At 41.7% G+C, this 17119-nt stretch overlaps 1 protein-coding gene across 4 annotated transcripts in view; it reads left to right on the top strand.

The window, feature by feature from the left end:
- Positions 1-17119, top strand: part of LOC144309396 (serine protease 53-like) — a 43287-nt gene that overhangs the window by 4428 nt on the left and 21740 nt on the right. For 2 of the 4 annotated variants that reach the window (XM_077890470.1, XM_077890468.1), the window contains exons 5-10: positions 178-11914; positions 12842-13039; positions 13570-13738; positions 14478-14737; positions 14903-15036; positions 15147-15447. In XM_077890470.1, coding sequence (XP_077746596.1) covers positions 178-11914; positions 12842-13039; positions 13570-13738; positions 14478-14737; positions 14903-15036; positions 15147-15447 — 12799 coding nt within the window. The remainder of the gene's footprint in view (positions 1-177; positions 11915-12841; positions 13040-13569; positions 13739-14477; positions 14738-14902; positions 15037-15146; positions 15448-17119) is intronic. The other 2 variants (XM_077890469.1, XM_077890471.1) reach the window with 2 other exon arrangements.

Below are 17119 nucleotides of genomic sequence, written 5' to 3'. Positions count from 1 at the left end.
ACATTATGTATATAATATACAAGTATTATATATATACCATATATTTTATAATTAGTATATATTTACACATAATCTATGTTATATATATCCTAAGATGTGTGTAATACATATGTTTATCTCTCTATCTGCCTGTTTGTCATATATATATATATGACTTATCTTTTTTTCCTCATTTAGGTACAGCAGGGTAGTCCTGTTCTCTGCCTTTTTGGCAACCACTGGGAATTGGTAGGCCTGGTCAGTGAGTCCTCAATGGCCTGTTATGACCCTATTTTTGTCATCAAGACAGCCCCATATCTATCTTGGATGAGATGGCTTATCAAGGCAACCCAGAAGCCATTGGATCCTATTTTTCCCCCACCCTGCAGTTTTACTCCTGGGGTAGAACATGTTCCACAAGACAGGCTTAGCCTGAAAAGGGGCACTGCCATTTTGACTTCCCATGGATTTTCTATACAGTCATGGAAAAGAAGATTAGGTACTTTCCCACTAAATAGACAGCGCCGGAATCCTCCTCCAGTATTTTCTAATTCAAATAATAGAGAGGCTTTTCCTGGCAGTACACAGTTATACCTGCAAACTAGTCAGCTCTCCTCAACAAGACTGATACTATCTTGGACCTCTCCTCTTATCAAACAACAGGATCCTTCTTATATATCTGAGCCCTGGAATACCCCAATAGCTGGTACTTCTGAAACTTTGGTACTTTCTGGACCCCCAAAGTCTCCAACATCTGATAAATTTATACCCTGGGACCTTCCTCAGAAAGATACAATGAAATATCAATACCAAACTATAACCAATTCAGTAAACTGGGTTAATCCTTTAGCTGTTATAATTGGGATTCACACTCTAACATTAGTTAATTCTGCTATACCCTGGGTTTTGTTTCCAAGTGGCATACATGGATCCCAACTTCTTTCTGGGATTAATATTGTACAGTCTCAAGTTCAGTCTAGTAAGTTGCCTTTCCATGACCAACTTCTAGCTAGAACCAGACTAGAAATTACCTCTGACATTGCACCTGGGACACACTCTACACCTGATAAAACAGGAACACTGAAGCAGATGCAATCTAGTGAAGAGAATATTGGAAGCCAAATACACCATGTAGTTAATAGAATTCACACTACTTTTAAACCAGTAACTTTTAATTTGCATGCATGGGTCCCTTTAAGAGTTAGTAAAAATGAATTCTGGAAGCATTCCACACTAAATGCCGATGTCTCTCAGTATCCTACAGTAACTCTTACCTTTGAACCATGGTTTCACTCAGTCTTAAATATGGATGGATTCCAAGAACTTACAGAAAAGACTAATAAATACTGGATTCTCCCTGACTCTAAGTCAGCTCAATTGTGGACTTCTTTAGCACTTAATATGCCTTTTACTTGGGTTCCATCTACAAGCAACACTATTAAGTCTTGGGCACAATATAAGAGCAGTCTGATCAAACCCTCGAGTCAAATAGAGAAAATAACTCCACTGAGTAAGCGTGAATCTATTATGGTTAAACCCCATATTCAAACTGCAGCTGCAACCTGGTTTTTGATACGTACTATTACAAATATAATTGAGCCTTTCATTGAGTCTAAAGCTGATACAGTCAGACCCTGGACTCAGCCTGGAGCTAACATAGTCCAAACCTGGACCCAGCCAGACACTCAAGCAAAAAAATCACTGACTCAGCTGAAAGTGAATATAAGTAGACCATGGATACAGACTAAAACTGAAAGAATCAGACCCTGGATTCAGCATAAGTTTCAAATACTCAGACCTCGAGCCCAGACTGAAAATAGTAAAGACAAACTTCAAACTCAGTCAGAAGCATATATAATTAGATCCATTATCCACACTGAAATTAAAACAGTCAGATTTTGGAACAAACCTAAAGCTGATACAGCCATATCATGGTTAAGGACTAGGTCTAATCAAATAAGAGCAAGATCCCAGCAAGATTCTCAAACACGTTACCCTTGGACTCAGCCTGAAGTCGCCATAGTGAGACCATGGACTCAGTCTGAAGCTGACAGTATCCAGCAAGGGATGAAGCCTGAAGCATCAACATTCAGAATCTGGACACGGTCTAAAATTAATACAGTTACACCCTGGACAGGGCCGGAAGCTGATGCAGCTAGACTTTGGTTGCAAATACAAACCAATACAATCAGAACTTGGAGCCAACCTGAATTTCAAACAACCATTTCCTGGTCTGAGCTTGAAACTGATAGAGTCAGATCTATCAATCAAATACATACATTCAAACCTTGGAGTGAGACAGAAATTCAAACATCCCACTCCTGGACTCAATCTGAAGGTGATATAGCTAGACTCTGGACTAAATCTGAGGCTGACAATGTCAGACATTGGTTCCAGACTCAAGTGGAGACAACCACAATGTGGACAGAGCCAGTAACCCAAACAATCCACCATCGGATACAATCTAAAACAGAAATAGTCAGGCCCTGGAGCCAACCTGTGGCAGATAAGCTCAGAGCTTGGATACAACATGACATTTATGCTGTCAGGCCCTGGGATGAGCTTGAAGGTTATAAAGTTAGATTCTGGACCCAGTCTCAATCAGACACAAGACCTTGGATTCAGCCAGATATGGGTATAATAAATCCCAGGGCACAAAATGGAGCTGATACATCAACACCATGGGCATGGCCACAGGCTGAGACTCCAGAAGTTAATACCTGGGCACAGTCTGAAACTGAAACAGTTATACTCTCAACCCAAGGAGAAGGTCCAGCAATAAATCATTGGACAGAGATGTTAGCTGATACTGTCACAACATGGGAAAAGGCCAAATTTTCAGGACAAAAGCTCTTGGTACATCCTTTGTCTCATACAGTCACACAGTGGACTCAGCCTAAACTGCTAGCTGCAAATCTCTGGACACAGACCGAAGATGATTTAATCACACAGTGGACCCAGGGCAAATCTTCAGAAATAAATTCCTCAACAAAAATTACAGCTGACACAGCTATGTGGACACAAGCTGAATCTCCAGCAATGAATCCCTGGATACAGTCTGATAATGATACAGATGTATTCTGGACCCAGGATGAGTCCCTAGAAATAAATCCTTGGACAAAGTCTGTGGCTGATACAGTCACACAATGGGCCCAGGGTGAACCTTCAGAAGTACTTCCTTGGGTGAAAATTGTAGATGATACACCATGGATGCAGCCTGAATTCCCAGAAGTAAACCCCTGGACACAGCCTGAAAATGATACAGTCATACTATGGATACAGGGTGACTCTCCAGAAGTAAACCCCTGGACACAGTCTGAAAGTGAAACAGTCATACCATGGATACAGGGTGAATCTCCAGAAGTAAACCCTTGGACACAGTCTGAAAGTGATATAGTCATACCATGGATACAAGGTGAATCTCCAGAAGCAATCCCCTGGAGACAGTCTGAGAGTGATACAGTCATACCACTGATGCAGGCTGAGTCTCCAGAAGTAAATCCCTGGATACAACCTGAAACTAACAGAGTCCTACTGTGGCCTCAGGCTGAATCTCCAACAGTAAATCCTTGGATAGATGCTGTAGCTGGGACAGGCACACAGGGGACCCAAGCTAAATCTCTAGATGCAAATTTTTGGACACAGCCTGTAGGTGATACACTCACGCTGTGTACTCAGGATGTGTCTCCATCATTACATCTGTGGAAAAAGTCTGAAACTCATACACTTACGACATGGACTTTGACAGAATCTTTAGTAGAAAATTCCTGGAGACAGTATGAAATTTATGGTGTCTCAACATGGACCAAAAAAGGAAATCTAGAAGTAAACCCCTGTGTACAATTTGAGACTGACACAGTCACAATTTGGACCCAGGAAGAAACTCCAGGAGTAAATTTGTGGAAACAACCTACAGCTGACATAGTTCCACCATGGACTCTGACTGAATCTACAGAAGTAAGTCCCTGGAGAGACACTGTATCCAATAGTGTTACACAGGGGGTGGAGGCTGACTCTCCAGCAATAAATCCCTGGACAGAGACTGTACCTGATAGTGTTATACAGTGGGCTGAGGCTGAATCTCCAGCAGTAAATCCTCAGACACAATCTATAGCTGATGTAGACATACTGTGGACCCTGGCTGATTCTACACAATTAAACTCCTGGACAGAGCCTGTATCTGATAGTGTAATACAGTGGACACAGGGTGAACCTCCAGCAGTAACTCAGTGGACACAAGATGTTTCAGATACAGTCACATCATTTACTAATGAAGAATTTCCTGCAGTAGAGACCTGGACAGACCCTTTTGTTGATGTCACACTGTGGTCTCAGACTGAAACTCTAGTATTAAAACCCTGGACAGAGACAGTAGCTTCAACTGTTGCAACAAGGACCCAGACAGAATCACCAGCACTAAATCCATTGACAGAAGCTGTATCTACCACAGTAATACCTTGGAATCAGGCTGAATCTACAACAATAAATCCCTGGATAGATGCTAGAGCTTTACTTGTAACACTGTTGACACAAGATCAATCTTCACCAGTGAAAACCTGGATGGAGGCTTTAGCTTTCATAATCACACCACTGACTCAGGCTGAATCTCTAGCAATAAAGTCTGTGACTCAGGGTATATTTGAAACAATCATACTATGGAACCAAGCTGAATCACCTTTAGTACAACCCTGGACACATTCTGAAACTGAAACACAATGGACTCAGGGTGAATCTCTAAAAGTAATTCCTTGGACACAATCTGTAGCTGTCACAGTCACACCATGGAATAGTGGTGAGTCCCCAGCAGTAAATCTCTGGACAGATGCTATAGGTGACACAGTAACACCAATGAATCTTGATGAAGAAATTGGTGCTGTCACACTCTGGACCCAGGCAAATTCTGATATCATAAATCTCTGGTCACAGACTACAGTTGATATAGTCACACTGTGGACCCAGGATGAATCTCTCACAGTGAATCCCAGAACACATTTTGAAAGTGACACAGTCACAGCATTTACTCAGGATGAATCTGCTACAATAAATCCCTGGATCCAGCACAAGACTAATCTGGTCACATGGCAGACCCAGGGTAGATATCCAGCATTAAATCCATGGATACAGTCAGAAGCTGACACATTTACATCATGGTCTCAGGCTGAGTCTCCAGCAGTAAATCCACAGGCACAGACTGAAAGTGACACAATCACAACATGGACCCAGGCTAAATCTCCTGCAGCATATCTCTGGACACAGCCTGAAAATGTCACGGTCACACTGTGGATCCAGGCTGAATCTCTTGTAGTAAATCCCTGGACACAGCATGAAAATAACACAGGCACACAATGGACCCAGAATCAATCTTCAGAAGAAAACACCTGGGCAGAGGCTGTTTCTGAAACTGTCATACCATGGAAAATGGGATTTTTTCCAAATATGAAACCGTGGATAGAGATGATATCTGATATAGTTACTAAATCTCAATTTTCTGAAGTAAAATTTTGGACAGTGCCAGGGTCCAAATTGGACACTGATGTAAGTACAGTAAAAAAGTGGACTCGGTCTGAATCTCCACCCTTAATTCCCTGGACAGAACCTCTAGCTTCCATAGTACCACTATGGACTGAATCTCTAGCTATAAATCACTGGACGCAGCCTATACCTGATACAATAACAAAATGGACACAGACTGAATCTCCATCAGTAAATACCATTCAATTTCCAGCAGTAAATCCATGGACACAGTCTGAATTACCAAGAGTACATTTCTTGACAGAGTACAAATCTCCAGCCCTAAAACCATCAATTGAGCCCGAGGCTAGTATAGTTACATTGTTGACTCAGACTGAATCTCCAGCAGTAAATCCATGGATAGAGCCTGTTGCTTCCATAGTCATGCCATGGATACAAGCTGAACACCCAACAATAACCCCAATGACACAGGCTGTAGCTGAAACAATTATCCTGTGGACTCAGAATGAAAATCTAGCATTAAATCCCTGGACAAAGTCTGTTGCAGATACAGTCACACTTTTGACCCTGGATGAATATTCAAGAGCAAAACTTTGGACACCTATATTAGATTCCTCAAATATATTTTGGGCCCAAGCCAAAAATTCAGCAATAAATCCTTGGTCTGATTTTGAAATACCCTCACCATTGACCCAATTACAATCTGTAGTGGTTAAACCATGGACACAATTTGAGAGTGACACAGTCACACCATTAATGAAGGTTCAGGATCTTGCTGTAAATCCCTGGTCAGAGATTATTGCTTCCAGAGTCACAACACAGACTCAGTCTGTATCTCCAGCAGTAAACCCCTGGATGGAAGTTGATGCAACCAGACTCCCATCATGGACCCAAACTGCAACTCCGGCAGTAACAACCTGGACAGAGGCTGATGTATCCAGAGTACTGCCATGGACCCAGTCTCTACCTCCAGTAGTAAATCCATGGACAGAGGTTTATGCATCCAGAATCACACCATGGACCCAAGCAGTAGCTCCAACAGTAAATCCCCGGACAGAGACTGTCAGTTCCAGATTCATGCCATGGACTCAAGCTGTACCTCCAGCAGGAAATCTGTGGACAGAAACTAATGCATCCAGAGCTATACCATGGACACAGGATGTATCTCCATCGGTAAATCCCTGGACAGAGGCTGTCAGTTCCAGATTCATGGCATGGATTCCAACTGTACCTCTAGCAGTAAATTCCTGGACAGAGGCTGTTGGCTCCAGATTCATGCCATGGACCCAAGCTGTACCTCCAGCAGGAAATCCCTGGACAGAGACTGTTGGTTCTAGATTCATGCAATGGACCCAAGATATACCTCCAGCAGTAAATCCAGGGACAGAGGTTGTTGGTTCCAGATTCATGACATGGACTCAACCTGTAATTCCAGCAATAAATCCAGGGACAGAGATTGTTGGTTCCAGATTAATGACATGGACCCAAGCTGTACCTCCAGCAGGAAATCCCTGGACAGAGACTGTTGGTTCTAGATTCATGCAATGGACCCAAGATATACCTCCAGCAGTAAATTCCTGGGCAGAGGCTATTAGTTCCAGATTCATGACATGGACTCAACCTGTAATTCCAGCAGTAAATCCAGGGACAGAGGTTGTTGGTTCCAGATTCATGACATGGATTCAATCTCTAATTACAGCAGTAAATCCCTGGACAGAGGCTGATACATCCAGATTCATGCCATGGACCCAAGCTGTACCTCCAGGAGTAAATCCCTGGGCAGAGGTAAATGCATCCAGAGTCCTGCCATGGACCCAAGCTGTCTTTCTGGAAGGAAATCCCTGGACAGAGGCTGATGCATCCAGAGTCCCAGCATGGATGCATGTTGTACCTCTAGCAGTAAATCCATGGACAGAGGCTGTCAGTTCAAGAGACATGCTATGGAACCAACCTGTACTTCCAGCAGTAAAACCCCAGACAGAGGCTGTAACTTCCAGAGTTTCACCATGGACACAAGCTATAACTCCACCAGTAAATACCTGGACAGAGGCTGTTGTATCCAAAGTCATAACAGGGAGTCAACCCGTACTTCCAGCTGGAAATCCCTGGACAGAGGATGATGTATCCAGAGTCATGCCATGGACCAAAGCTTTACATCCAGCAGGAAATCAGGCTGTTGGTTCCAGATTCATGCCATTGACCCAATATATACCTTCAGCATTAACTCCATGGACAGAGGCTGTCACTTTCAGAGTCTCACCATGGACCCAAATTGTACCTTTAGCAGTAAATCCCTGGACAGAGACCATAACTTCAACAGGCATGCCATGGACCCAACCTGTACCTCCAGCAGTAATTCCCTGGGCAGAAGCTGTACCTCCCAGAGTCCCGCCATGGACCAGAGCTGTATTTCCAGCAATAAATCCCTGGACAGAGGCTGATGCATCCAAGGTCATGCCATGGACCCAGTCTGAACCTCCAACAGTAAATCCCTGGACAGATATTTATGCATCCAGAGTCATGCCATGGAATCCACCTGTACCTCCAGCAGTAAATCCCTGGACAGAGGCTGTTGGTTCCAGATTCATGCCATGGACCCAGGCTGTCCTTCCAGTAGTAAATCACTGGTCAGAGGCTGATGTATCCAGAGTTCCAGCATGGACCCAAGCTGTACTTCTAACTCTAAATCTCTGGACAGAGGCGGTGGGTTCCAGATTCATATCATGGACTCAAACAGCATCTCCAACAGTAAATCCCTGGACAGAGGCTGTTGGTTCCAGATTCATGCCATGGACCCAACCAGTAACTCCAGCAGTAACTCCCTGGACAGAGGCTGATGCATCCAGAGTCTTGCCACGGACCTTATCTGTACCTCTGGCTGTGAATCTCTTGACAAATGTTTCTGGTTCCAGATTCATGCCATGGACTCATCCTGTAACTCCAGCAGTAAATCTCTGGAAAGAGGATTTCAGTTCCAGATTGATGCCATGGAACCAAGCTGTACCTCCAGTGGTAAATCCCTGGACAGAGTCTGTCACTTCCAGAATCACACCATGGACTGAACCTGTAGCTCCAATAGTAAATCCTTGGTCAGAGGCTGTCGGTTCCAGATTCATGCCAAGGACCCAAACTGTACCTCCAGCAGGAAATCCCTGGATAGATGCTGGCACTTCCAGAGTCACTCCATGGACCCAAGCTGTACCAGCCACAGGATATCCTTGGACAGACACTGATGCATCCAGAATCACACCATTGAACCAAGCTGTAACTCTAGGAGTAAATCCCTGGGCAGAGCCTATTGCTTCCAAAGTCATACCATGGACACAAGGTATATCTTCAGCAGTAAATCCTTGGGCAGAGGATGTTACTTCCAGAGTCATGCCATGGACCCAATCTGTACATCCAGGAGTAATTCCCTGGACAGAGACTGATGCATTCAGATTCATATGGAACCAAATTGTACCTCCACTAGTAAATTCTTGGTCAGAGGCTGATGTATCCAGAGTCATGCCATGGACCCAAGCTGTACCTCCAACAATAAATCCCTGGACAGAGGCTGATTCATCCAGAGGCATGCCATGGGCCCAATTGGTACCTCCAGCAGTAAATCCCTGGACAGAGGCTGATGCATCCAGAGTCATATCATGGACCCAAGTTATACCTCCTGCAGGAAATCCCTGGACAGAGGCTGTTAGTTCCAGATTCATGCCATGGACTCAACCTATACCTCAAGCAGTAAATTTCTGGACAGAAGTTGGTGCATCTAGGGTCCCACCATGGTCCCAACCTGTACCTCCAACAGTAAATCCTTGGACAGAGGGTGCTGCATCCAGAATCACTCCATGGAATCAAGGTGTAACTCTAGCAGTAAATCCCTGGACAGAGGCCATTGGTTCCAGATTCATGTCACTGACCCAACTTGTGCCTTCAGCAGTAAATGCCTGGACAGATACTGATATATCTAGATTCATGTCATGGATTCAACCTGTACCTACCTTAGTAAATCCCTGGATAGAAGCTGTTGGTTCCAGATTCGTGCCATGGACCCAACCAGTACATCCAACAGTAAATCCCTGGTCAGAGGCTGATGCATCCAGATTCATGCCATGGACCCAGCTTGTACCTCTAACAGTAAATCCCTGGTCAGAGGCTGATGCATCCAGATTCACGCCATGGACCCAACCTGTACCTCCAGCAGTAAACACCTGGACATATATGAATGTATCTAGAATCATTCCATGGTCCCAAGATGTGCCTTCAGCAGTTAATCCCTGGACAGATGCTGTTGCTTCCAGATTCAATCCATGGACCCAAACTGTATCTCCAGCAGTTAATCCCTGGACAGAGGCTACTGGTTCCAGATTCATGCCATGGACCCAACTTGTACCTCTACCAGCAAATCACTGGTTGGAGACTGATGCATCCAGAGTCATGGCATGGACTCAACCTTTATTTCTAGCAGTAAATCTCTGGAGAGAGACTGATGCATCCAGATTCACACCAAGGACCCAACCTGTACCTCCAGCAGTAAATCCCTGGACAGATCCCAATGGATCTAGAGTTATGCAATGGACCCAACCTCTACTTCCTGTAGCAAATACATGGACAGAAGCTGATGCATCCAGAGTCATGCCATGGACCCAACCTTTACCTCTAGCAGTAAGTCCCTGGACAGAGACTATTGGTTCCAGATTCACTCCATGGACCCAACCTTTACCTCCAGTAGTAAATCCTTGGACAGAGGCTGATGCATCTAGAGTCACACCATGGATTAAACCTTTACTTATAGGAGTAAATCCCTGGACAGATCCTGATGTATCCAGAGTCACACCATGGACTTATCCTTTACTTCTTGCAGTAAATCCTTGGAGAGAAACTGGTACATCCAGATTCATGCCATGGACCCAACCTACACCTCTAACAATAAATCCCTGGTCAGAGGCTTATGCATCCAGATTCATGCCATGGACCCTACCTGCACCTCTAACAGTAAATCCCTGGTCAGAAATTGATGCATCCAGAGTTATGCCATGGACCCAACCTATACCTCCAGCAATAAATCCCTGGATAGTGACAGTTGTTTTTACCTTAACACCATGGACCCTGGATGCCTCTCTCCTAAATCCTTTGACAGAGACTAAGGCTTCCTCAGTGGGAATATGGACTCAGAACAAATATTCAGTAATTAAAACTTGGACAAAATCTGAAGTTTCCACACTTACATCCTGGACAGATACTCAGACAGAATATCAAGCAGTAAATTCTTATATATCTTATATATCAAGTGTAACTGACACAGTCACATTTTGGACAATGCCAAAATATGAATCTAAGGAAACTTTGATACTGCCTGAAGCTCATATATTTAGTATATCATTGCATCCTCAAAGTGATACTCAATCCTTGATCCAAGTAAAAAATATAGCATCTCTTCTGTCAATATACCCTGGAATTAATAGTGTCAATACATGGTCTTTGCCTAAATTTGAAACAGTGGCATCATGGATAGTGCCTTTGCCTCAAGCAGCCAGATTTGTGCCCCTACCTGAAGCTGATATTAATAGAAATTGGTTTAAAATGGAAACAGAAACATTAAGAAATTGGACCCATTCAGAATCTCAAAGAGTGAGCACTTTGGCACAGTATGAAGCTAGTATGAAGCCCTTGGCCCAACATGAAAATTCTACAGTCATATCATGGATTCCAACTGAAACTGGTATATTTCACCCCAGGAATAAATCTGAAAGGGACAAAGTAAGAACCTGGACCCTTTCTGAAGGTAATGCTTTGCGACCATGGATTCAGATTGAAGCTAGCATTTTCAACCTCTGGACTCAGTCTAAAAGTAGTACAGTCACATCCTGGACCCAGCCTGAGTTTCAGGCAGTCTTTACCAGGACTGAAGGACTTATAGGTACATTTTGGTCCATGAATAAAAATGATGCAGTTGGGCCTTGGTCCCAGCTTGAATCTCAAATGACATCTTTCTGGACCCAAAGTGACATAACCAGCTCTTGGACTCAGTATAAAACTAGTACATTCATATCCAGGACCAAGCTTGAAATCAGTACACTGCAACCCTGGATTCAGTTTGAAACTGCTGCAATTAAATCATGGATTCAGTCTGAAAATGTAGAAATATACCCTTTGACCCAGACAAAAGCTGATACAGTAATAAGACCTTGGTTGCAAATTCAAATAGATTCAATACAACCTTGGAATCAACCTGAAACTAATACAATTAGACCATGGACTCAACTTGAAACTGAAGTAATCCAAATTTGGACCCCCACAGAAAATCAAGTAGTAAAACCTCCAACCTTACCTGAAATTGATACAATTACATCTTGGTTACAGACTCAAAGTGATACAACTAGACCCTGGATTAAATCTGACTCCCAGTCTGTCAGTTCCTGGGGTCATGCTGACATAGGCATAGTTCAGGATTGGATTCAGCAAAGAGGTACTGCAAATCAACCCTGAACCTACCCTGAACCTACTCAAATAGTCAGACCCTGGATGAAGCTAGAAGCTGATACACTTATATCTTGGTTGCACATTCAAATAAATAAAGTCACACCATGGACCAATTCAGAAGATCAGATATTTAGCTTCAGGTTGCAGCCTGAAGTTGGTGTGGTTCACCCTTGGATCAATCCTGAAACCAAAACAGTCAGATCCTGGGCCCACTCTGAAACTGATTTTATTGCATCCTTTGCTATAGATGAGCCTAACAAAGTCAGAACATGGATCCATACTGAAGTAGAGATAACATTTGTCTGGCATGATAGCATTATATCATTTGTTCCTTCTGAAATTGAGCCAGATGGAGCAACTTTCTTAACTAGTGATTTCAATTCCTGGTCTAAACATATACCTTTTTTACCAATAGAAATAATTCTTTCCCCAGATCATTATTTTATAGGTTTCTCAACTGAGATAGCAACAACAGAAAGCCAAGATGAAATTAATTCTTTCCAATTGAGTGAGCTCACAAACATTTCCTTTCTTAAACTTCTGAGTACATGGATTCCTGAAAGACTTGATTACCCGAACTTTGGCAATAAATTACAAGTTATCAAAACAAATGGAAGCCCTGATGTACCATCTACTTCTCTTTACCCCATCTCTCCATCGTTTTCCTTTCTTGTTCCTTGCTCGCTCTCATCCCCATGTGCATTGTCCCACTCATGTTTGGTCATTTCTTCTTGCATATTCCCTTTATATTGTACTTTCCCTTCTTGCTCCATTCTTTCTCCAGGAGTCTTCTCTTCTATTCTCTTGCCCTTAGACTCCTCTTCTGACAGCTCTGACAAGGAACTGTCTTCCCTAAAATTTACTGAAGAGACCATTATTTCTCATACTTTTTCATATCTGCTTGCTTCTCCAGCCACATTTATAACAAAAGAGACTTCTCTGATGCCTGGATTTCAATCTGGAACCAAGTCTAATCAGCCTGAACAAGATCATACCAACTATTCAGAACTCAATATTTCTTTGGCTGAGTGTCACCTGGGTGTGATCTGGAAAGAGACTATCCAGGATTTCTGGCTCTTCAAGACAGCTGTTATTTCTCATGAAACCACAGGTGAGTTCAGTGTAGTCATCTATTTGAGTTATCCTTGGGAGCAAGGTCTTTGTTAGAGCCTAAAACAAGAGTTTTTGATTAAGTCAGAAGTCTTTTACTCATACTTGGGCAGGATAATATTCAAAACATTTAGATCAGGGAAGGGGGAACAAAAATAACAAGATATTAAGGTGTGTACTTATTGAGAGAAGATTAATTTTTGCTAGAAACAGTTTGTTTTATAAATATAGTTTCTTTCAGAGCATGTTATAAAAATATGTGTAGTACTTAGAAACTGCTTATTTTTCCTATTTGAGTAATGAATATAGTATTTTCAGAGTGTATGCAGACAATTTCTGTTCCCATAGCCAACTCTATAGGGTTAAAATTATATAGTTCCAAGCATTTTCCTTTTTTTCCCCAAGCATTTTCCTAAAGTTGAAAATAAACAAGCACTTTTGTAAAATCTAAAAATAGGAAATCAAAATGATCAAGTAAAGGAGGTAGTAATACTAACTTCAACCTATTGGAAACATGGATTCCTTCTACAGAGTGTGGATTACGACCTGGCCTTGCTCCCCACTGTCCAAACTGTTGGGAAGCAGAAGTGGGTGAATTTCCCTGGATGGTTTCTGTGCAACTCTCTTTCTCCCATTTCTGTGCTGGCTCTATACTGAATGAACAGTGGATCCTTACCACAGCTAGATGTGCAAATTTCATGTAAGTCTGAGTAATTCATTTCAAGGTTCTTTAAAGAAGCACATATTCTTTGTTAGAAATCAAATTTAGTATATATTCTTGCAGTAATCACATACATTTTCTTAACTAAAGAGAAAGCATCTCTTATTTCTCATCATATCCTCAAGAATCTCTAAATTAGTACTCTACCTGTTTTTCAGGGATAATTTTAGGACCCAAATCAATAGATCTATAAAGATAACCAATTTTTGAATAAGTTTACCTATAATAAAATGATGGAAATTTAATAGTAACCTACATTAGAATTACAGTTTTCCATTTTCTGTCTCCAATCATGTTGACCCTTAAATATATAAATCTGTAGAATTATAAGTATCTGAAAAATATTCTTTTGAGTATAGTTTTATTTCTTCTTTTGACATAGAACAAACAAAACAAGGCCCACGGAAAGGCAATAACTGTCCACAAAGTTACTTACATTTTGTTAAGTGGGATTATTTCAACTCCTAACTTTCAAAATGTTTTTCACTAGGTGTTAAACACTAAATATTAGCATGCCAAATAATTTAAGTTAGGAATTTTAAACAAAGAAATGGTTTGGATTGTAACTTTTACCTCCTCATTCCCAAAGATATTATGCATAGCGTTCCTAATAATACACAAAAAGTGAAGGGATTTAGTGGATTCATATTAAACACCAGAGGTTTATTTCAAAGTGAAATATTTAATAGTAAAACGCTTGATAAATTTTCCCTCCCAGAAAAAACTCAGAAGCACTAGCCCTGGTCCAAGTGGGGCTTGTTGATCTTCAAGAGCCTGCTCAAGCTCAAACTGTAGGCATTCACCGTGCCATGCCCTACCTAGGTCCCAAGGGACCTCTAGGCCCTGGGCTAATCTTCCTGAAGCAGCCACTACACTTTCAACCATTGGTGCTTCCTATCTGCCTGAAGGAGAATGTGGAGCAAGAGAAAAGTATACAGCTTTATGACTGCTGGCTACCCAGTTGGTCCCTCATGAGAGGTGAGTAATGTACAATAATTACAGAAATGGCATAAGAATGATTTATTTGGAAAGAGTAATATCCTTTCATGTAATAAAAGATTAGTTATTTTTTTCTTCAGTCATATCTCTCCCTTGTACCTAGGGTAAATCTAAAATCCTCTCTATTCTCCATTTTTTCATTAGGAAGTCCTGGGATTCTGCAAAAAAGGCACCTAAGTATACTGCAAGTCAGCACATGTGCCCAGTTTTGGCCCAAGCTGAATGAATTCACTTTCTGTGTGGAAGCCAAGAAAGCTATGGGGGAGGCTGGCTGTAAGGTGATACAGTTGAGGGGTGTGGAAAGCAGAAGTTACTTCTTCAACACCAAAAATTGCTTCCTATCCTCCTTTAAAATGTACATGGACATTTTGCTCCTTCTGTCTTGCAGGGTGACTTAGGGGCACCTCTGGTATGCCATCTACATCAAAAGGATACATGGGTACAGGTGGGAATTTTGAGTCACTTCGATGAACATTGCACAAAGCCCTACGTCTTCAGTCAAGTGAGCCCTTTCCTTTTTTGGCTTCAGGGAGTTACACGGCCCAGCCATGCACCATGGTCCCAGCAAGGGGCCATGACTACTTCTGCTTCCATCTCCCTTTCAGTCTCCACTTCTACGAACATCTCGGCTTTTACTCCCACTCCTGCTTCTATTCGGCCACAGTTCATCTCTCTGCCACAGCCTCAGAGTAAGGCTCCCAAAAATGGTAGCGAGGGAGGTATGAAAAAAAAGGAAGAGAAAAGAATAATGCAATTAGAAAAGGAAGGGGAGAGTTTTTTTTTTTCAGAGAAATTCATGAGTTTTTATACCAACAAAATAATAGGAATCATTAACCTCATGATTTCCAAAGATATTTCATATTTGGTGTATTATTTAACTTTCATAATATTTCTTTCTGCTGCTGTAGTTAACATGATTATAATAATTTACTTAATTATTGTACCATCCATAGAAGTAGAATGATCTGATCACATCATCAGAATAGAAAGAGGAACAGGGTTAGCATAACACTCAAATTTTAATTCTTTTAACAAAATTTCTTTATTACCAGAGTCTTACAAATGTAATGGTAGAATTTTAAGTTAAGTATTTATTTTTTTGGTAGTCATATTTAATGATTTCTCTATATTGCTATACTGAAATCTGTTACATTGTGATCATCATCTTTCTTTTCCTGTTATGAGATCTATCATACTATCATCAATGACTACCTCACTTTATTGTTTTTTTTCAGAAATTTATATCTGACCCAATCATATATCTTCATATTTTCACCTAATTCTGTTTATCATGTTCTTATTGTCATATCCAAAGTAAAGGAGACTTTTATTTTTTAATTTACATCTATATCTATACCTATATCATCTATATATATTATTGAAATTCGATTTGCCAATGTATACTATAACATCCAGTGCTTATCCCATTAAGTACCCTCCTTAGTGCCCATCAAAGGAGGCTTTTATCTATCCTTGCTCTGATCTTTAGAAATCCTTATCACTTTGACAGTTTAAAGACTACTTTCATATAGTATAGATTCTTTTTTTTCTTATTAATTTTTTATTGGTGTTCTATTTACCAACATACAGAATAAAATCCAGTGCTCATCCCGTCAAGTGTCCCCCTCAGTGCCCGTCACCCACTCACACCCACCCCCCACCTCCCTCCCCTTCCACCACCCCTAGTTTGTTTCCCAGAGTTAGGAGTCTTTATGTTCTCTCTCCCTTTCTGATATTTCCCACACATTTCTTCTCCCTTCCCTTCAAATCCCTTTCACTAATATTTATATTCCCCAAATGAATGAGAACATATAATGTTTGTCCTTCTCCGATTGACTCATTTCACTCAGCAAAATACCCTCCAGTTCCATCCAAGTTGAAGCAAATGGTGGGTATTTGTCATTTCTAATGGCTGAGGAATATTCCATTGTATACATAAACCATATCTTCTTTATCCATTCAACTTTCGATGGACACCGAGGCTCCTTCCACAGTTTGGCTATTGTGGACATTGCTGCTAGAAACATCAGGGTGCAGGTGTCCCGGAGTTTCATTGCATCTGAATCTTTGGGGTAAATCCCCAACAGTGCAATTGCTGGGTCATAGGGCAGGTCTATTTTCAACTCTTTGAGGAACCTCCACACAGTTTTCCAGAGTGGCTGCACCAGTTCACATTCCCACAAGTGTAAGAGGGTTCCCTTTTCTCTGCATCCTCTCCAACATTTGTGGTTTCCTGCCTTGTTAATTTTCCCCATTCTCACTGGTGTGAGGTGGTGTCTCATGGTGGTTTTGATTTGTATTTCCCTGATGAGGAGTGATGCAGAGCATTTTCTCATGTGCCTGTTGGCCACGTCTATGTCT

The sequence above is a fragment of the Canis aureus genome, chromosome Y (assembly GCF_053574225.1).
Source record: "Canis aureus isolate CA01 chromosome Y, VMU_Caureus_v.1.0, whole genome shotgun sequence".
Lineage (NCBI taxonomy): Eukaryota > Metazoa > Chordata > Mammalia > Carnivora > Canidae > Canis > Canis aureus.
Note: the sequence above shows the minus strand (reverse complement) of the source record. Positions and strands in the feature narration are given on the sequence as shown.